The sequence below is a fragment of the Canis lupus genome, chromosome 28 (assembly GCF_011100685.1).
Source record: "Canis lupus familiaris isolate Mischka breed German Shepherd chromosome 28, alternate assembly UU_Cfam_GSD_1.0, whole genome shotgun sequence".
NCBI classification, from domain to species: Eukaryota; Metazoa; Chordata; class Mammalia; order Carnivora; family Canidae; genus Canis; species Canis lupus.
In genome coordinates, this window is record NC_049249.1 from 22,547,076 (window position 1) to 22,570,035 (window position 22,960).

Genomic DNA, 22,960 nt, shown 5'->3' on the forward strand with positions numbered 1-22,960 from the left:
AACCTGGTGGGGAGGTGAGGCTTGATCCTAGGACCCTGGGATCATGACCCAGCTGAAGGCAGACACTTAACTGACTGAGCCACCCAAGTGCCCCCTAGAAAGCATTTTAAGACAAAATTAACTTGTCTTTGCCAAATGATTGTTTCTGTCATTGCATTTGAATTCAGTTTTCTGCCTATAGGAATCTTAAACAGAACCAGCAAACTCTTGGCCTAGTTTCGAGACACTATTATAAGAGAGTATAAAAGTAAATGAAAATAACATACCTCTGGAATAGTTCCAATTACAATTCTTACAGGAATTGAAATGTTTGCTAAGTTTTTCTGCATTATAGTTGGCTAGACTTACGGTATTTAATTATCAGAATATTACCATTATCAATGGCTGATTTTTGCCTTGAGGATATAAAGAGTAAAAATTAGCTCTATTTAATGATTTCTTATAACTTTAATCACTGATATCTTCAGCAAGAGGGAAGGATGCAGATGAATGATAACTAGATAGAATTATGAGGCATAGTGACTGCCATCCTAGGGTTTCAAGGCTTAATTTATGCTAAAAGCTAATATATGTTTTCTGTACGTACTGTAGTAATGTTATATCTAAGAAAATTATTCATTTGATAATTTTGAAAAATGGTCAAAGCAAAAGGAAAGAAATGGGCAAACTTCAGAAGGATGGTGAAAATCAAGACATCAAAACACTTGTCTCCAGTTTGTGACACAGGCATCTACTTTTGTAATTTAAACACTGATAATACTGTTTAATTTAAAACTAGAAGCTGGTTACACTACATTGACATTTAAACTTGGCCCATCTAAATATGTGATACCAGCAGTTGTAGTTTGAAGTCAGAAAAGAAATTAACAAACCATGACAAGGAATTACATTGAACTAAATTAAATTCTTGTACCTTTTCCCCCCTCTTTCTGGTATCAAAATGAACTTGTTTTCTAAAGTATATCATTTGGGGAATCAAATTTGATTTAAACTTTTTATGACGGCAGATATATTCATCCAAGTAGCCTGCATGTAGCTTGCCAATAAAACTAGCCTATTTTTCTGCTGTTTTTTTATGTATTCAGTGATAGCTAAATTGTGCTCTAACTGGTATTCTTAGATAAGAGACTATAACTTTCACTTTTGTTTGTAATTTTATTTTTTTATTTGTTTTTTAAGATTTTATTTTATTCATGAGAGACACACAGTGAGAGAAGGGCAGAGATATATATAGGCAGAGGGAGAAACAGGCTCCATGCAGGGAGCCCAATGTGGGACTCAATCCTGGGACTCCAGGATCATGCCCTGAGCTGAAGGCAGACATTTAACCACTGAGTCACCCAGCTGTCCCTTGTTTGTAATTTTTAAAAATTGGCTAATTTTTTACTATCAGTTTGACCTTCAGAAATGGAATATTCATATTTCAGCTTATGAAAAATACTAAACCTTTCCAATTTCACAAAATAATTGTGCATCTTATATTTAAGTAATGTCACTTGAAATTTGGAAATTTCTTCAAAATTACATGAACATTTGTTATATAACCATTGTTCTGTGTTGGATGATGGTTCTATAGATTCAAACGAGATGATTATTATAAGTTTAAACTATATAATACTTTGATGTTATTCAGTTAGGCCTTATATAAAGGTCAATTTGTTATTAAAGTATGCCAATACTTTCTAGTAATTCATTTTTAAAATTGACTTTATGGCTATGTATTCCATTGTTTCTCTAAGACAAGTGGACACAAAAGTGGTTTCAATTTCATCCTAATTGATAGAGTGCAGTATGTAGTTCCTTGGTACTAGGAGTTAAGGATCTTGCCAAAATAGTACTGCTCAGTAATTCGTATATATCTAGGGAATAGCCAGGGACAGTGACAGATTTATCAGATTAAAAGAAAAAATTCCTTTTTTTTTGTATTCACAGGAAACCTGTCCAGTTTAAGTCGTCTTGGTCTGAGATACAACAGACTGTCAGCAATACCCAGATCACTGGCAAAGTGCAGTGCCCTCGAAGAGCTAAATTTAGAGAACAATAACATTTCTGCTCTACCAGAGGTGAGAGGTGGTAAATCTTTACAGCTGGGTGAATAATTTGATTATTGAAGTTGTTTAAATAATGAATATAGTACAGACATTTAGCTGCCAGTAAGATAAATATTCTGAAGAAGAAAGAATAGGAATGATTATAGGAACATACTATTTTTTTCTTTTTTCATGTATAGAAGGGAGAAACCAAGGTGAGAAATCAGTGTGCTACATTCCCATGTAAGCATCATGCTTCTCACATCATTTTGGAACTAGTAATAACAGCTACAGCTATTAAGGAAAAGTTGTATGGTTGCTTTTAAAACTCAACTACCCAGCCAGTTCAGATATTTTAAAAAGTGCTATAGAAAGATGATCCAGGAATAGAATGAGCTACATAGAACACATTACTTATTAATCATATTAATATTAGCTGTAACATTTTATGACCCAAATTATTACCCTGCTTATGCAATAGTATTAAAGCCTATTTAACATATACCAGTCGCCAAAATTTGTTATTTCTTAACACATTTTTAATTTGGGTTTTGTTCTATGAAAAAATGTTTTCACTTATTTTGCTTAGAGATTAATTGGGCAGAATGCAGTACTCTTTTATTCTTTTGCCTTCTTTTGCTACATATTATTAATTAGCATACCCACAACTTGTATGTTTGCTTATTCAAGCATTAGATCTTATTGTGGTATTCTAACAAATAAAATAATGGAATTGTTATATTACTGATTGAACTTCGCAAAGTCTCTCTTTTTCATATAATTAAAGATGTTTTCTTTAAGTGGCCCTTTATTTCTAGTTTTTCCGTGTGTGTGTGTGTGTGTGTGTGTGTGTGTGTGTTTGAATTAAAAATAAAGATGCTTTGGATGAATGTTTATTTATAGATATATACTATGATTTTATAAAGAATAATTTGAGTATTTGAAGATATAGGCTTATAGCAATTAGCTATAAAATAAATGTATTTAATTGATTTGTTGCTACAGGATACAGAAAAAAAGCACCTATTAATTTTGCTTCTCTTATTCTGGGTCTTTGGATTTTTTTAAAAACCATTTGTTCAAAGTACACAAATCAGTTGTCCAGGATTATAGTTTCTAGGATGGGCTAGTTCTCTAAAACTCCTATGACAATTTATCATCTGCAATTTAAATGGGGTCAGGAACAGAATCCACAGATTGTAGAGAGAGCCCTGACAACTAGACTGTCTGGATTTTTGTCTTTCTTTGCTAGTGATAATGTAGAATGGTAAAAATGGGTGGGGTTCTATTGTTTAATGTCATCTCCTTTTCTAACAGTAATTAGCAAAATAATTAGATCTTGGGATTTTTTTAGGGTGTGATTTGTGAGCTTAAGTAAAATTGACTGCTTTTACAGTGTCAGTAAGGCTAAATATAAAGACTAGGTGTATATTAAATTCCAAAAAGTGAGAAATTTTAAAACTTATTTTTATATCCACTATCAGTGAAACTAGTAATTATTGGGTAACTCTTAGGATACAGACATTGTGGTAAGTAGTTTCACGTATAATATTTTGTGACTGAAATTAGTCAAGATTTATTTTTGATAAGGAATTATAAAGAGGACAAGCTATCCTCAATCTGGCTGTGGAAGAAATGTGCGTGCACACACACAAATTTAAACTGGCCTATTTTCAGATAGAGAGCCTGTGGGGGAAGCCCTTGATTGGCCCTCTCCAAATCTGGGGAAGCATTAAGTCTTATTTAAAAGTAGTCTCTGTGCTTTGGAAGCAGCATAATCCTAATGCAAATATGTAATTATCTGCATTTGTAATCACAATGAGGAAAACAATAAAATCCATTAGATGGCACTTACTAGACATCTAGTTCAAGCTGGGTTGGGTGTGCAGTCAGGACAGTGGTTTTCAGTTGGGGCTCCTTGCTGATACCAGAGCTGGCAAAATGACTATACAGTTTTCTATTTGATGACTGTCTGAAAATGGACTAGTTTTCATGTAGACACAAACACATAAGGAAAAGGAATTTAATAAATTTAAGCACATATGTTCAAGGTATAAGGCTAGGGGCTTTACGTGGATCAACCCATTTAAATCTTCATTATAATTGTATTAATTATTGGGGTATTATCAAATTGTATTAATTATTGGGGTAATAAGACTTAAGGGAAGTTATGTTTTTGGCCTAACTTGTTACATAAGTATTTTTCTGGGAGTACTGTGAGAAATATATTGATTGTCTAATTCACCAAAGGTCACACACCTGGTAAGTGGAAGACCTAAGATGGGGATCCAGATGTGTCTGACTTTAAAGCAACGATGAGCACAACTGCATAGCTTCATTTTATGATCTAAGAATGAAAGATTGGAGAGCCGCCTTCTCATTGCCCCTTTTTAGATATCTTTAGGGTTTTTCAAAGAATATCAGTAAAGTTGGTCAGCTGTAAGAATAATAAATATAACATTTTTGCCATGATACTCAAAACTTCATGTATTTCCAGTAAAATAAGATGTAGGCAATTTTCCTGAATTGACTACCTGAGCTCTTCCTTTTATCTGTGTACATCAGTAGACAAATGTTGAAAGCTGCTTAATGTTCAGCATAAAGAACAAGTTTCAGTTCACCATATAATTATGCCTTCAGTTACATAGTTATTTCATTCCTTCAGCTGGCCTTACAAATTTCAGGTACTAAGTCTTCAGTTTCCTCATGGTATGAAGCTGGTATTTGAACATTCTTAAAATACACACACATACCTCACACAGCTTGTTTCCTCTTCCTCTCTGCTTGGGCCTTTACTTCAATCTAAAATATTTCTTCTACTTTTCTAAATATTTAAATTTTTTTCATCCTTCAAGATCTAGCTCACTCTCAGTCTCCTTCCTGCTTTTCCAGTTACTCCAGTATTTCCTCTTTGCTTGAAATTTAAATAGAAGAGGGACTTAAAAATTAATCACTATTTATGTGCTAGAGATTGTAAAGCTATTTGTGTATTTCTCTCTCTAAAATGTTTTCACTAAAAAAAATAAAAAATAAAATGTTTTCACTACAATTTATAAAATAAGCCATCATTTTACAAATGAATAAATGAAGGTTTGGAGCAATTGCCTGAAGTCACAAGCCACCGAAGGATAGAGCCAGGATTCAGAATTATTTTATAGCCTATACCAGTGTTTCTCAAACATTAATGAGTATACATATCACTAAGGAATCCTCTTAAGATTCATATTGATTCTGTAGGAGTAGGACCTAAAAGTCTACATTTCAAACAAGGCAGTGCTGCTCTTCTTTCAACCAGACTTTGGATAATGAGAGCCTATTACATATAATTTGTTATTGATTATATATAGTTCTGTATTGTTTCCTTTTTCCCATCATGTGTGCTGTATTTATCTAAATAGGGTTTAATCTTTTTAATCGCAGAATTTCTTTTGTAATACCTAAACGCCTAGCACTGTGGTGACATGGTAGGAGGCTGAAGTAAGGGGATGTGTGACTATTATGCACAGTAATAGTTTGACAGATGTATCTTTCCCTCTGAAACTTTACCATGTGGAAAAACAATATTATATAATATTGGGAACTGTTATCTTTTGAATTTAATATTCTGTGAAGGAGCCATTAAATTATAGCTCACTCTGAGTCAGGTTATGTTAATCTTTATAATAATTTAGAGGATAATTAACTCAGACCTGAATAGTGAGAGAGCCAGGACTGTATGATGGAAATGATTCTGCATTTAAGGTTCTCAGAGTGGCCACTCATGAGATATCTCTTACCTGCAGACATTTTCTTTATAGAGTATTTTTTTTTTTTTTTGGTGGTTTGTTTTTTAGAGAGTGGGGTTGGAGGGGCAAAGGGAGAAAGAATCCCAAGGAGGCTCCACAGCCAACTGGGGTTCTATCTTAGAACCCTGAGATCATTACCTGACTCAAAATCAAGAGTTGGATACTTAGCTGACAGAGCCACCCAGGCACCCCTTCTTTATAGAGTGTTTTAATAAGCTAAAGCCAAGGAATAAAAATCAGATTTTGCATGAGTTTTCTGTTTCTTGTAAAATCTGGAAATCTGACTCTGTTGGCTCCACATTCCTAAGTGACAGCTAAGGCTGAGGAGTGACTGTCCCCTCTATATGAGGCAGCACAGAGCTGGCCCAACCAGTGTCTGTCATTGGTTACCTGAAGGCCCTTTGAGGCATTTGTGACTGCTGCTCTGTACTTTATGGAGGAAATCTTGTTACAATTCTAATTCTTATGTTTATTTTATTTGTTTACAGAGTCTTTTATCAAGTCTTGTGAAACTGAATAGTTTGACCTTAGCTAGAAATTGCTTCCAATTATATCCAGTAGGTGGTCCATCTCAGTTTTCCACCATCTATTCCCTCAACATGGAACACAATCGAATCAATAAAATCCCATTTGGAATTTTCTCCAGAGCAAAAGTATTAAGTAAGCTGAATATGAAGGTAAGCCTCTGTTTGTTTTGAGGGGGAGTAAAGCTACTACTATTAGTACTTAAAGTAATCTCTGTGTTTTCTCAGAACAGTGTGGAGAACTGTTACTGTTACTATCTCAACTGATAGATACTTGAGGGCAATTTGTATTAGATAACAAATATCTTAGAACTGTGCATACTCGTAACACTTTGTCCTAAAGAAATAATCATGAGTGTCCATAAAAGCATAGTTGTGAGGATATTTATTGTCGAACTTTCTATTTAATTGGTACCAATCCAATAAAGATTTCATTTTTTAAAAGTAGTACATCTTCGGTGGAATACTATGATGTCATTAAAAATAATACTCAAGTTTAGAAGAATATTATATACCAGTTGAAACATTCTCAGTTTGTTAAGTTAGAAAAAAGTTAAAGCATGCAAGACTGTCTTTCTACAGTTTTTAAAAACTATTCTTAATGTGCTTAATGATGTATTAAGTATAGATTTATATATATAGATATAGCTAGGATTTATTAAAATATGTTTATCTTTGAATATCATAATTATTTTATGGATGACCTTTTTATTGAGGAATAATTGATGCAACAGGGTATTAGTTACAGTTGTACAACATAATGATCCAATATTTGTATATTGGGAAATGATCGCACATACACACAGAATTTTTTTTTCTTGTGATGAGAGTTTAAGATTTACTCTCCCAACAACTTTCAGATATATAATACAGCATTATTAACTATGGTTGCCATGCTGTAGCTTATATCTCCATGACTTATTTATTTTATAACTAGAGAAGTTTATACCTTTTGATTCCCTTTACCCAGTTTGCCCACCTCCTAACCTTTACCTCTGGCAACCACCAATCTTTACTTTTTATCTTTGGGCTTGGTGTTTTGTTTTGATTCACATATAAGTGAGAATATATGGTATTTGTCTTTTTCCATCTGACTGACTTCACTGAGCATACCGCTCTCAAGGTAGATTCATGTTGTCACAAATGACCAGATTTAATTCGTATTTATGGCTGAATATTGTTCCCAGTGTGTGTGTGTGTGTGTACTGAATTTTCTTTATCCATTTAATTCATCTGTGAACACTTAAGTTGCTTTTGTATCTTGGCTTTTTAAAATAATGCTGCAATGAACATGGGGGTGCATATGTTTTTGAGTTAGTGTTTTCAGTTTCTTCAGATAAATGCCAAGAAGTAGGATTGCTGGATTGTATGGTAGTTCTGTTTTTAATTGTTTGAGAAACCTCCATACTGTTTTCTCTAGTGGGTACACCCATTTACATTCCCACCAAAGGTTCCCCTATATAACCTTTTATATATAAATTTTCACCGGTACTTATTTCTTGTCTTTTTGATAACAGCCATTCTGATGGGTGTGAGGTGATAACTCATTGTGGTTTTGATTTGCATTTCCCTAATTAGTGATGTTGAACATACTTTCATGTACCTGTTGGCCATCTGTATGTCATTTTTGGGAAAATGTCTCTTCACATCTTCTGCCTATTTTTTTATTGGATTGTTCTTTTGTTATTGAGTTGTATGAGTTCTGCATATATTTTGGATATTAACCCCATATCAGATATATAATTTGCAAATATTTTCTTCTGATGGATGATCTTTAGTTTCTTTTTGCATATCTGTATTCTCTAGAGTGAATGAGTTTCACATAATAAGGAAAAAAGGAGGAAAGAAATGAAACCTGATTTTTTTTTTCCAGTGATTTTATTTATAGTGAGCAAACTTTAGGTACAGAGGTGATAAGTAAATTGGCCCTATAGCTAATTTATGGCTGAGGTATAGGAATCCAGAAGACCTAGATTTCCTGCTTCCAGGTGTAAGTGTTCTTTCTATTGTATTATACTACATCCTTTTATCTTTGGTGAACTGTTTTTTTTTTTTTTTCCATTAAGATTTATTTATTCATGAGAGACACAGAGAAAGAGGCAGAGACATAGGCAGAGGGAGAAGAAGGCTCCTTGAAGGGAGCCTGATGTGTGGGACTCGATCCTGGATCCCGGGATCATGGCCTGAGCTGAAGGCAAGCACCCAGCCCAGCCGCTGAGCCACCCAGGCGTCCCAAGATGAACTATTTCAACATAATTGTGGTTCTTTAGTCTAAAATATAGAGTTTATTGATTTTCTCTATACTTGTTCATAAATACATGTATCTTTTATGATAATTCTTTAGAGGTATATAATTGAATCAGTGGAAATTCAAGATAATCTTATAATCTTAAACAGGTTTAAAATTTATTGTTTATCTTTTCAGTTGTATGAGATTTAGCAGTGGTAATGGTATCAATTCTGAATGTTGTCTATAATAAGAGGCTTAGAACACAGCAGTCTAGGTGTTCATTAGTTTTTGCATTTGGTTCTACATTTTTATGGATATGATATTACTATAGCGTTAGCTTGGAAAGGCTTGTTTTCAATGAAATAAGAAAACTGCCTAGAATTTTGCCTTACTTTTTCTTCAATAGCATGACAAATGTTTAATAAAAACTTTCTTTTTGAAAGAAGTCAAAATGAAGCCTGATATTTTCCTCATATAAGCACCAGTAGTAAGTTTTTTTAAATGAAAATTCTTTATCATACTACTAATTATCAGTAGTTAATTTAAAAGTTATAATGAATAGGTAATGTAAGTATTATAATAAAAGAAAAACTTGACTTTCAAATGGATGTTTGCTTCTTGGAATCTAAGGATGATTTTGTGTAAAATGAAACAAGTAATCCATGTATATTGCAGAAAAAATTAAAAATACAGATTAACAAAAGGGACATAAAATAATCCTACCACTGAGAGATAGCATCACTGTTAACACATTGGCATACATCAGGGGTACTAGTGGTCCTTTCTTGTTACCAGTAGCCCCAACAAATACAAAATGTGGTAAGAGTTGTTACTGATGAAAATGTATTTTATATGTAGAGAGGAGGAAGCAGGAGGAAAAATAGTGAAACACTGGCATATATTTCACTATGTTTTCTGCATATTGCTATATCTAGTTTTTAAACAAAATTAGGATAAGTGTTCCATCATCTGTATTATTCAGTGAGAAATGTATTTTTGTCATCTCTTAGGAATTTTTAAAGTGAAATTTTGGATACTATCAAGTAGTGTTTTAATGATTTAATTTGCTATCTTAAGACTTTTTCCTCTCCTACTTTATTGCTCAGCATCTCTAGAATTGCTGAGCTTATCTGGTTTCTTTATGTGCTATAATTCAATGTTTCTTCTTCCCTTGTGCTCTTGAGCATCTACATTTATTCCATGATTTCTGTAGATATTTGTGAAATGAAAATCTACTTTTAACTGGGACCTTTGAAGTCTCAAGTGTTGGTCGGTAGAGTGTATTTTTTATATTCAATACAGATAATCACATAGGGAGCAAACTTCCAATTTAACCTCAAAATAAAAAGGTTAAACTGCTTCGGAGGCTTAGGTTTTTCATTACTTTTTAATTTTTTATTTGGATATCAAAGAGGGGAATAAGTTTTTGTGTTTAATTAAGAATTTTCTTTCCACCAGGTGTGTTTGTGTGTGTGTGTATAACTTTGTTTTTGTGGTTCTACTTTGGTTGCTTCTTTTCTGTCTTTGCCAGGACAATCAGTTGACATCACTTCCCTTGGATTTTGGAACTTGGACCAGTATGGTAGAATTGAATTTAGCCACTAATCAGCTCACAAAGATTCCTGAGGATGTGTCTGGTCTTGTTTCTCTTGAGGTGAGTATAAAAGAGCTCCTTATTTATTTAGAACTCCTTAGACCTGTCTGCAATTATCTTGCTAATAAAGCTTCAGTTAAAATAAGCAGTTTCTATGGGGGGAAGATCATAATTAGAAATATTAGAGCTCTCTTAAGCATACAGCTTTATTAGGATGATGAGATATTAACTTAATTTGGGCTCAGTGCTTCCGAATTACTCTTGCTGCTAAAAGTTGGTAAGCTTGAGTATTATGAAGTGTCTTTGAAAGGAATGTCTCTAAAATTTAGCATCTTTTAGGACATATTTTTTTTTCCCCTTAACTCTGTTTAAGAATCCTGCACTGTTGTTTACCAAAATGATTATGGATTCCTCAGACTGGCATTGAGAACCTTTCATATATTCTGGTGCACTTTTACATCCTGATTACTCATGTATGCTCTTATTTAATTAATTAGATTATCTTCTTTGTTGGAAATTTGTGCATGTTTCTAGCTCTGTACATTTAGTCTTATTGTTCTCAGTATCTAGAATGCCCTCTTCTCATCATCCCTTTTTTTCTTTAGGATTATTTTCCATAAAGATCCACCTTATTTTCTCCTCCTTAGTCAAGGTTGAATTCTCCTGCTTCTGAGTCCCTTTTGATGAAAAAAGCTTATTAATAGTAAATATATATATATTTAAAGTTTCCTCTGTATCCATGCTTTTTAAAAAATCTAATTTCTTTTTATAATTATTAAGGTGAAATAGTATGGTGTAATGGTTAAAAGCATATGCTTTGAAACAAGACAGATCTGGGTACCATTCCACTTTTATCTCCGTTTATAGATGGAACTTGCCCAAGCTTCAGTTTCCCTAGCTGTGAAATGAAGATGATAGTATTTTCCTCAAAAGGTTGGAGTTAGGATTAAATGTGATAATGCACACATGCATTTAGTGCCTTGCAAGTAGTAAACTCAGTAAATATTAGCTATTATTATTTCTTTGGTCTTGTTACATGTTTATTATACGTGTTATAACTTTGGAGGAAAACCATGGGCATAAGATATTAGCCAGAACCTTATGTATATGTCTTTCCATTCAGTACTCTTTTCACTATCCCTATACCTAGTATTGTCTCCCTACACTCCCCATCACTACCACCACCATCATTTCTCTGAGAATAGGAACTATCCTTCTCAACTACTTTTTTCTGTCTTCAGTATATTGGAGGATGGCTTACAATGTAATAAGTATACCACAAATAGTAACTGTAGTGTTTTGAAATAGGCAGTTTAGAAATTGTTACCTCCCTAAAAATGGTTTATAAAGGGTTTTGAATAAATAAGTGATTTCCTATCAGATACACATTTGTAACCACTTAATATTAAAATACCATTAACTATATGAATTTTAGTGCAAGTGGTTAATTTTATATTTTTCTGTTATATGGGTAAAATTAAACTTTTGCTTTCGTTAGTTTTGATTTAAATTTCTTTTATTTCCAATAACTATGGTGATTTTTTTTTAAGAATAGTAAGTTAAATGTTTTCTCTTATATAAGTGAACATTATCCTTAATATTCATTCTTTAGAAAATTAGCAGTTTAATAAATTTTAAGCCACACAATGGTAATATATTATTCCATTTCATAAGTTACCAAACACTATCAATAATTTCTCTTAGGTTCTAATATTATCAAACAATCTTCTAAAGAAGCTTCCGCACGGTCTTGGAAACCTTAGGAAGTTGAGAGAATTGGATCTAGAGGAGAACAAATTGGAATCCTTGCCAAATGAAATTGCTTATCTTAAGGATTTACAGGTAAGACATTATCCTGGTGATTTTATAGTTCTATGACTAAAGCTTTTGGGGTACATTCCAAATTGTACATTTTTCTTAAGAATTTGATGTAATTCTTTAACTGAGATTTTTTTAAAATTATGTAACATTAGGGCTGAGTTTTATGTTTATGTAACCTGTTTTTTTTTCTTACTAACAAATAATATACTTTGAAAGTAAAATTTATTGGGTGATTCTTACCTAATTTACCTATTTCTTATTAGCTTAGTAGATGTATTATTTTAAATTCACAGCAGTAGTAGGAAATATATATGTAACTATCTTTTATTGTGTTAATCTTTCAGAAATTAGTCTTGACAAACAACCAGTTGACCACCCTTCCCAGAGGCATTGGTCACCTTACCAATCTCACACATCTAGGCCTTGGAGAGAACCTACTCACTCATCTTCCTGAAGAAATTGGTATGAACCCTTTGGATGCTTGATTCTGTACTAATTTGCTCTTGTGTGTTTAAGCAGTATTTAAGATAAATAGGATTGTTTTTGTCACCTGATGTTACCTCAGGGTCAAGATTCTTATTTTTTTTTTTTTTTTAATAGAGCAGCAAGTAGTTGGTTGAGTGGTTGGTTTTGGTTAGATTTCCTCTTGGGGTGTTAGGGTTAATACTGTATTTGAGAGTGTTTTAGCATACTATTTCCAATACATTTAATTTTATTTTGGAAGAGTTATTCTATATTTCTTCCACATTTAAAAATCACACAAGTTTGAATTATATTAGTAATATCTTACTCCAAGAGAACATTTCTTTATGAGGTTTTAGGATTAATTTTAATATTTGATTAATATTTTGACAGTACTTTCAGATTTTTCTAAGTGTTTTCATACCTGTTATTTCATATAATCAACGTGACTACCTTGAATTTTAGGCAGTGCAGGTTGTAACCCCATTCTACAAAGAGAATTAGATCAATTAAGGTCACACTATAATTCTTAAATTAGTAATTCCATGTATTATGTTCTTCCATATGTATACACACACACACACACACACACACACACACACACACACACACACACCATGCTGTTTCAGAGTCCCTTTACCTTTACATTAGTGGTTAAGAATGGGTTTGGAATTAAAATGTAAGTTATACTTTAATTTTAAAAAAATGGTTTTGGGGTAAAATAAGACAATTCAGAATCTGGCTGTGCTGCTTTTTGGCTTTATGGTTTTGGATAAGGGATGGAAACTCCAAAGCTTCAAGTTTTCTACTTGTGTAAAATAAGGATAATAATAGTAACTTTTCATAGGGTTGCTCTGATTATTAAATAAAATCTTAAATGTAAGCATCCGTTACCCATTACCGTAGCCATTATTTTCATTAATCTTCTGTATACCACTATCAAATACTATAAATTTTGAAGTTTTAAAAATCAGAAAACACAGGAGGCTACTTTACTTCTAGTATGTTTATTCATTTGGCCTCATCTGATTTCAAGAGACATTTGCCTAGAAAGTGTGAATATCTTGAGAGAGTCTTAAGATAATTTTTTTAAATAATTACATGGTTGATTTTTGACTTCCTGCCAAATATGTGCTAACTCTCTTAGTGAAAGATTTATATCAAGTAACAAAAATCTTCCCACATGAGAAATTTGTTAATAAAAGAGATCATCACATTGTTTCTAACAGGAAAGTGACGATAGGCACCGATTTACTATAAAGTACCCTCTGGAGTTTCGAAAAAAATACATACCAATGTCAGGCTGTCCCAAACATAATGTTTGGAGATGTAGCATATGTATTTAAAAAAAGTGCCTTCCAAACTTGAAAACTAACAATAAAGGAAGAAATTCTGATTTAATTGATATAGAGCATGACATGGACATCAGAGTTTTTAAATTGGCCCCATTTTATTTGAATATGCAGGAAAATTGGTGATCCATGGTTGTAGAGTTTTAAAACTAGGAGGAAAGTAAGAGGAAATGTGTATTCAGTATATATAATGCCCAGGATGGCATCATGCCCAATTGAACTTCTAAAATAGTAACTAATTAAAAAATTAGTGATTGATTTGATTTTTTTTTTTTTTAAACAGGTACACTGGAGAACCTAGAAGAACTGTATTTGAATGACAACCCCAATCTACATAGCCTTCCCTTTGAGCTGGCCCTTTGCAGCAAGCTTTCAATCATGAGTATTGAAAACTGTCCACTCAGTCATCTTCCACCTCAGATTGTTGCTGGGGGTCCTTCCTTTATCATTCAGTTCCTAAAGATGCAGGGTCCATATCGTGCCATGGTCTGATACAAATCTGCTGGTCCCACACACTGTTCAAAAATAGACTGCCATTAATGTTTCATATATATATATCTGTATCTATTTATGTAGATATTGATATATTTGGCAGATTTATAAAGACTGCATTATGTGTTTCTGCTAATAGAGGAATCATAGCCATTTAGATTTTTTTTAATTCTGTACAAAAGGCTTATATAAGTTTTCTTTGCTGAACTTGATGGATGTTTTTGTTGTGTAATATGATATGCCAGTTTGCTTAAAACATTTGCCAACAAATTATGAAGTTATTAAATTTAAGGGCCAGAGGTAGTATAGTTAGATATACTTTCTCTTAGCAAAAATAATGGACAGTTTTGTTGCAACTTTTTATATACATTTTCCCCTTACCAATTGTCAGATCATTATAGTATTATAGGCCCTGAAAGTAGAATTTTTCTTTAACTTATTTTGAAATTTGAGATTTAAATTTTATATATTGTTTACAGTCAGAGTAAATCACTGGATTTTTTTTTTTTTTTGGTTTGATTTGCTCTGTTTTAATCAGTGAAATCTAGTTTATATCCTCTGTTAAAGAATTTGCATCGGCTGGTTTAAATACTAAAAGATAATTGCTTGTTGAAACAACTGGCAAGTGAAAAGATATAGTCAAAAATTCTAGATTCTTTTAATTGTGTTTCTCTGATCAATTGTAAAGCAAAATATCTAAAGTGAGTCTTTAGGTTGGGGGGAGGGTATGGAGAACTTTTCTAGTATAAATATCCTTTCTTAAGTTTGGGGGAACAGAAACTTGTAGTATGGAAGCTTTTCACTCCTGAAAGTTGCAGAATGACAAAAACTAACAATAATTTGGCAAAAAAAAAGAAATAAAAAGATACACATAAACACACACATTCTATATATGTATATACAATGCTATATAGATATGTATTTATTATATCATAAACTACAATAGGTAACTTTAAGGATTTCTCCCTAGCCTTGTACAATGAAATGAATGTTTTTCTTTGAACACTGCAATATATGTATGTTTCAAGGTTATTTAACAGTGTACTATGGTTTTATATCTTGACTTGCCTTGTACATCTTTCAGTTCTGGAATATCTGCGTCTAAGCACAATATCTTCACACTGTGCTATATTGCTGCTGAACTAAATGCACTTTTCCCCACATGTGGGGCACTGGCTTCAAACAATTCAGTTCAGTACCATTGATTTTAATCTCATCTTTCCTTTCCTGGTAGTTGTTAATACAATTATGGAAAAGAGGCACATTGTATAGAAGCCATTGATAGTTCAGTGGAAGTTCTGTAAGATGTGCATGTGCTGTTTGATATGTTTTCTTTTGCTTTACTGCTTTTAAGGCTAGCAGTACTCTTAAGTGTGTGCCCCTTAGACAGTAATCTTACTTTTGGTGGTGTCATTCTAAGTCAGTTTAATTATTGAAGAGACAGAACAAGTGCATTCTATATCATTCTAAAAAACACTTCCCATATAATGAATATTATGTATGATTAAGTATTGCTGCTTGGTTTTTTTTTTTCCCCTCCTTTTAGATGGGCATTGTTTTTTAAATAAAACCATGTTTGAATTGAAGCTATATTAAGATAGAAATTTGAAGTGTTTTGCTTTTTCTGGCACTCACAATCAGGACTAAGTTTGAGGTCAAACCTGTATTCATAATTGGCAATTTTTTAAGGAGCAAGTAAGAAATAGAAGGCAGGTGAAGATATAAAACCCTAGAATGCTTAAATGTGCTGTAAAACTATTGTAGATGTCACTGGATTTTACCAAGTAATATCCTTTCTTCATTTTTTCCATCTACTGTGGCTTTTCAGTTAAAATTTTGTTTATAAAAGGAATTTGTTTATTACAGCTCTATCTACCTGTGTGTATGTGTCGTTTTTTAAAAATATTATATCCAGGTGTGTTTATATATATTAAGATAATGGAACTTGAACTTTCAAGGCAGTAACCTAATGTCTATTTTTTTTTTTTAAGAAAACATAGTTACTGTTTCTTAAAAATGAAAATAGACTTGGTTTTTGAAACATTTTGGTTCCCCTACCTTCATTTATATTAGTCTGTACAGAAATGCAGAAGGATCATACTCTTATATGTACAAGTAATATTATAGGCAAACCATGCATAGCTGAAGACACACACATATATATATATATATATAATGTATATATAATATATATATAAAATTAAGTATAAAATATGCCCTTTTTATGGTTGCCACCTTGTAAGAGCCCATGAATTTCATTACTTCTAACAAGAAACTAAAATGGACTCTAATTGGGGTATCCTGGTGAAATCAAGATATTTAATATTGAAGTAGTTTGACTATATTAAGGGCTATTGTTCAATGACTCTATATAAGTTAATACTTTTCATGAAACTGCAGTGGGACTAATTGGCATATCCAGACATTTTCCTTTCTTTTGAAGAAGTCCGGTTTCGTCTGTCCATAAGGCTCAGCAAATTAAAAAAGAATGTTTATTAGAATGTTAAATTTGAAAGACATTGCTCTAAACTTTGCTTTTTGTTAACATATAGTTGCAAAATAGCAATGATGATGTTAAACAGTCCTTTTGTGGTAGGTAGTACTTTTTAAATCCCATATGATTATTTCATACAGAAGGGGGAGATGCTAAATAACTTATGGACTTGATGAAGACAAGATAGAAACTCTTGGAGGAGAAAATACACATAAAACATTTATTTGTATTTATATAAAAAGGTGGATGATAAATTGGAATGAGCTCAACAAAATGTAATTGCATATTTCTAATTTATCTCCTTGTAAAGCCTGGATCATTTAATATGGATAAACAGTTATGCATCATAATTTATGTAGTCTTTCCGAGATAACTTTTGTTATAACTTTTGCTTTTCATGTCCATTAATGCTAGGCCATGCATATTGAGTCCAAATTTCAGATTGCAAAATTTGTAATTGTTTATCAGCAAGAATGGGTTGTGGTTAAAGTGTATAAAATGGGACACTTCAAAATAGAAAGGAGCACTAACAGTCGTTATATTGAGCCAAACAGCCGTCCATCAGAACTGCCCCTGGAAAACCAGGTTATATGGTTACTCTTGCAAGATTAAAATTAGGTGAAAACAAATGGCACAGTCTATATAAATAAGCAGGTGAATAAATTCCTGAAATTTTCAAATTTAACTAAAATGAACAACTTCTAAAGAAAGGTTTCCTTCTTCCTATACTAGAGGATGAGTATACCAAATATCTTTGCTAAAATTTTTGCTCTATTCTTTGGTTATTTTAGCCTTTAAGAGCCAGTGTGGGCAATTGGAAGACATGTGACAATGTTTGGTTGATTGTTTACATCTCTGAGATTTTGAAGGTGTAAGAATTGCAATGTTGATTTGGTATATAAGGGGATACCTTGGGTGTTGTTATATTAAAATATTAAGAGAATGTTCTTTATAGGTGTCAGTACTTTGTTATTGACTATAATGCCTTCCTAACCTGATAACACTAATTGTAAGGAAACATTTGTGGGTTAGTTGGTTTATTTATTTATTATTTTTTTGAGAGTGTGTGAGTGAGCAGGGTGAGGAGGGGCCTGGCAGAGGGAGAGAAAGAATCTCAAGCTGGCTCCCCTCGCAGCCGGAGTTGGGACTATATCTCCTGACTCTAAGGTCACGACCTAAACTGAAATCAGGATTTGGACACATAACCAACTGAGCCACCCAGGTGCCCCTGTGGGTTTAACTTTGAAATAGAAGTTAAAATATAAATATGTTTTTTGGGAGATTTTATAAAAACTGAAATTGGGTCATTATTACCCTTTAAAAAACTTTACACTCTTGTTAACTATCCTGCTGACATATACATTTTAGATATAAACTGTTTTGAATGTAAATACTTGTTAATAATCAGGACTTCAGCTGGATGGTAATTTATGGTGTTTTAGATTGGGGACTTTTAAAGTTTGATAGGAAGATTAGTGTCCATACTATTAAGTTCTGCACCATTAGGAGTAGGATGGGCAGGGCTATCCCATACAGGCTTTGCAGGTTGTGCAGTGTGCAACAACAGTACATGTTGGAGGATGTATTCACATCATAGATTTGTATATTATGACAGTTTTTCAGCAGATGGCAGTAAAGTGCCTTGTTGTAACAAAATCAGTATATTATGTCAAATTTCTGACAGATGGAAGTAAAGAATCTTGAGGAACGAGCAGTTTTTTCTGCTTTAGCACAATGGTACTGGTGGGTTAGTCAGGAGATTCAGTCTTTGTGCAGATCATTAGAGCTCCACCTTAACAGTCCTAATAATTGAATAATATTTAAATGACATTATAAGCATTTTATATGTGCTAGGTACTAATAAAAATCCTCTTGGAAACTCTGAGGGGCTTTATCAATGGCCATTATTAATTAGATTTCATATGTTATTAAGTTACCTTTTATCATTACTGGCATTGTTTATGTGGAGAATTTAATCTCCAACCAGTCTAGTCAGACTTAATATACAAATAACATCTGTTTTAGTTGTCTATAGACCATTTTGTTTAGATAATTTTGTAGAAATTATTATTCAATAAGTCTGTCCAGCTAGCTAGCACTTAAAACCTGGTGCCTGTTATTAAAGGGAATATTATTTATATGGCCTGAATCTTTTTGTTTTAATATTTGTATTTAATAGAGAAGTATACTAATATGTAATTTTTTCTCACTTCAAAATTCATTTTTTAAAGAGTTCACCAAGTTGTCTTATAATTGCTAAATAAGAATATAACAAATATTTTGTATGATGAATAGATGAAATGTCCTTCGATTACATTTTAACTGGCATGTCAGAACTTGTTTTTAATTAGGTATATGATAATTTGCTCAGTATAGGTTTTATAAAGTATAGAACACAGTGACAAGATACAACACTGCAAAAATGATAGTATCTGAAAACATATTTAACAGTTTTGACTTTTCTCCTAGTAATAAAGCTCAGGCTTCTACTGATGTTTAACAGGGCTTATGCGGAGGTGAATACTTAGCTATTCTGAATTATGATTCAAGGTCAGATGTATAAAACAGCCTTCAGGAAATGTACTTTTCACCTGAATTATATTATTGATTATTTGCACTACATAAAAATTATCTTACTTTTTTTAGTCATTCTCTATTAAGGTATTCAGTAATAAATAATACATTTGTAAATGTTTTCCAATTGGATCTTTTAAAAAAAATTTCAATGCGACATGTAACTGAAATAGGAACATGAAATCAGTCTTTGCAGTGTCATCAAACCACAAAAATATGGAACTGAGGGAAAAGTGATTCTTCACTACAATTTAATCTTCTGGAAGACTATAAAACAGCAAATGACATCCATAGGGTATACAAAATAAGTGGACTTCAACTGAAGATTTCAGGTAAGCATTTGGATAATTAAGCCTGATGCTTAGAGGATTAGACCTGGAAACAGAAGATCCAGCATATAGATCATTGAAATAGAATTTCCTAGGGGAGCACATGTTGACTGGATAGAGAATAGAATCCTCCACGGTGGAATCCTGATGAACTCCCAGCATTTAGTTTTTACATAGATAGGGAGTACCTGGGTGGCTCAGTCGGTTAAGTGTCTGAATTTTGAGGTCATGATCTCAGGGTCATGTGACCGAGCCCCACATCTGGCTCCTCGCTCAGCATGAGATCGGCTGGAAATTCTCTCTCTCCCTTTGTCCCCCTGCTTGCACGCATTCTTTCTGAATAAAAAAAAAAATGATTGAAGGAGCTATGGTAGAATTGGGAAGAAACATGGGATATGGTCTTCAGTTAATAGCTAATTTCACTTAGTTCACTTTTTCTAATTTCTCAGTGTATTCTCCTTCAATATCATTTTAATTTCCATACCGATTTTTCTAAGACTCTGCACTAAATTCATTGCTACTTACTAGCCACATGTGACTGAGATTAAAACTGAATAAAAATTTAACTTGAATTCCTCAGTCACACTAGTCATGTATAAAGTTCTCAATAACCATATGTGGCAGCTGACTACTGTATTAGTACAAATACAAAACATTTCTGTCCTCACAGAAAATTCTCTTTGACAGTGACTCTTGTCTATGGCCATTCTTTCTTCATAATTAATTTTTAGCCCTGACACCTTGTAGATTATACCAAGTGCTTGTTCTTAAGATTGAGCCTGTTCTCTCCCCAGAGAATTGGGTGGGGGGTGCTAGTAGATTAGGAATGTGAAGGGCAACTCTTCATGGTCTTTCCAATAATCTTATGTGATGGCTTATATTCTTAGTTAAGCTTGATTCCCTTAAATCTTATCTAGAAATGTCACCTAAAGATTTAACATGTTTTTCTTCATTTAAAAAATTGTCCTTTTCCATATTCTATTTAATCAACCTGTTTATGATGGGTTTTCTTCCTTTTTGCTGTTTAACTCTTTGTAGTTAATCTTCTGAAATAGATTAGACTTTAGATAACTGGCCAAGTTTATACATTTAAAAAATTTTTATTTTAATTTTTTAATTTAAATTCAATTTGCCAGCATCATTAGTTTCAGATATAATGTTCGATAATTTATCAGTATACTTTTAACTCCTCTTTGATCAAGACTGGCTTACCTAGTCTTCCTTAAACTAGATTTTCATGGTTTTAGCCCCGCTTGCAAAAATCAGGCCTAGGAAGAGAATGTCTGTATTTGGGAGGGGGATAGTTTTAAAATGTATACCGAAAGATTATGACTTGAAAAGAATAACATTATAGAATATAAAAATACTTAGATTAAATTTAAGTGATTAAATTATTGGTTCTTTAATGACATCTGTAGAGTAAAACATTGAACCTGTATTTTTATTATTTAAATTTTAGGTAGTTAACATACAGCGCAGTATTGGTTTCTGGAGTTAAGAGTTCAGTGATTCATCACTTACATATAACACCCAGTGCATAACAAGAGCCCTCCTTAATACTCATCATCCATCTAGTCTGTCCCCCACCCACCTCCCTCCATCAAACCCCGGTTGGTTCTCTATCAAGAGTCTCTTATGGCTTGTTTGCACCTCTTCCCTGCCCCCTTCCCATGTATTTGCCTGTTTTCTTTATTCCACATACGAGTGAGGTCATATGGGATTTATCTTCCTCTGGCTTATTTCACTTAGCATAATATACTTTAGCTCCATCCACGTTGTTACAAATAGCAAGATTGCAATTTTTTGATGACTAATACTCTATTATATGTATATCTCCATTAATCAGTTGATGGACATTTGGGCTCTCTCCATAGTTTGGCTATTGTTGATAATGCTGCTTATAAACATCAGGGTGCATGTATCCCTTCGAATCTGTGTTTTTATATCCTTTAGATTAATACCTAGTAGTGCAGTTGCTAGATCATAGGGTAGTTCTAGTTTTAACTTTTTGAGGAAACTCCATACTGTTTTCCAGAGTGGCTGCACCAGTTTAGATTCTCACCAACAGCAATGAAACTGCCAACTCAAACTTGTTTTTAACTGAGATTTTTAAAAACTGGGTAATAGTTTCTCCTTATTATAAGTGCAACAGTGCCTCATGAGACAGTATATATGCTATAAATATCATCTTCAAAATTAGGCACTGTGAATGTCCAAATCTTTTAAAATATTTCACTTGATTGAATTAATTATACAGTTACTGAAATTTCCCTCTTTGAGATTATAGGTAAGATTTGAATGCTTGGGTTTTTATTTTTAAAAATTGCTAATTTTGCTAACTTTGAAAATTAGAAAACCTAATTTTAATGTAATTTATTAGGGAGTTTTTAATGCTCACTGTTTAAGCATCTAAATGGCCATATTTCTTACGATAGAAATAGCACTCAGAATGCTTGGGGTTAGTCTTTTAATTTCGAAAGTGTAAAGATACATGCCGTATGTGTGTGTGAGTACATCTCTATGATGTACTCTGAAAATGAAAGTAGGGACACACCTGGGTGGCTCAGGGTGTGATTTTTCTATATATCTTGTCAAACACACTACAGACAAATTTTCTCCATTGAGGACGTCACAATGTAATGGGTTTCACCAGTTGAGTAATCTACTTAAAAAATTAGGAATTGCTGATTTAATTTTTCTAACCTCCAAAGCACCTCTCATTACTGCTTAATAAAGGCATCCTGAAGCAATTGAGAGCATTGATTGCCATTTAAAAAGTACCAATAGACTTGGTTAATAGAGAATAAAATATTAACATGAAGAGTTATTGGATGAACCTGGGTTTGAAATGATTACCATATTCTTCTAAAATGTTTGGTGACTTATTTTTTCCTTCTGTGAACATCAGCATAGATGCAAGTAATGTGCACATTTTAGCCTTTGATGTCAACTTCAAAAGAACATTGTACAGTAAAGAATTCTAAGTAACCCTTAATTTATTCAGATTGCAGATGGAAACTAAAAGCAAATTTTTTCTAGTTTCTGCTTTTGTACAATAATAAGTTATTATGTTACTTTTTCCCAGGGCATAATTAGTCTTAACACATTCATTTAGTGTTATTAAAGATGAGATTTATATTAGGTTTACTTTTTTCATTTTTTATATACATACACCCATACATACTTTTCATGGAGATTACATTTCTCTCACCTTTTTTTTTTTTTTAAGGTTTTATTTATTCATGAGAGAAAGGCAGAGACATAGAGGGAGAG

At 32.7% G+C, this 22,960-nt stretch overlaps 1 protein-coding gene across 3 annotated transcripts in view; it reads left to right on the top strand.

Annotated features, from left to right (window-relative positions):
* SHOC2 (SHOC2 leucine rich repeat scaffold protein) overlaps positions 1 to 16,171 on the top strand; it is a 96,643-nt gene extending 80,472 nt beyond the window's left edge. For 2 of the 3 annotated variants that reach the window (XM_038578776.1, XM_038578777.1), the window contains exons 4-9: positions 1,933 to 2,063; positions 6,304 to 6,492; positions 10,101 to 10,223; positions 11,868 to 12,005; positions 12,329 to 12,446; positions 14,082 to 14,290. In XM_038578776.1, coding sequence (XP_038434704.1) covers positions 1,933 to 2,063; positions 6,304 to 6,492; positions 10,101 to 10,223; positions 11,868 to 12,005; positions 12,329 to 12,446; positions 14,082 to 14,290 — 908 coding nt within the window. Of the gene's footprint in view, positions 1 to 1,932; positions 2,064 to 6,303; positions 6,493 to 10,100; positions 10,224 to 11,867; positions 12,006 to 12,328; positions 12,447 to 14,081 lie in introns of all 3 variants that reach the window. The other variant, XM_038578775.1, reaches the window with a different exon arrangement.
* Positions 16,172 to 22,960: the final 6,789 nt, after the last annotated feature.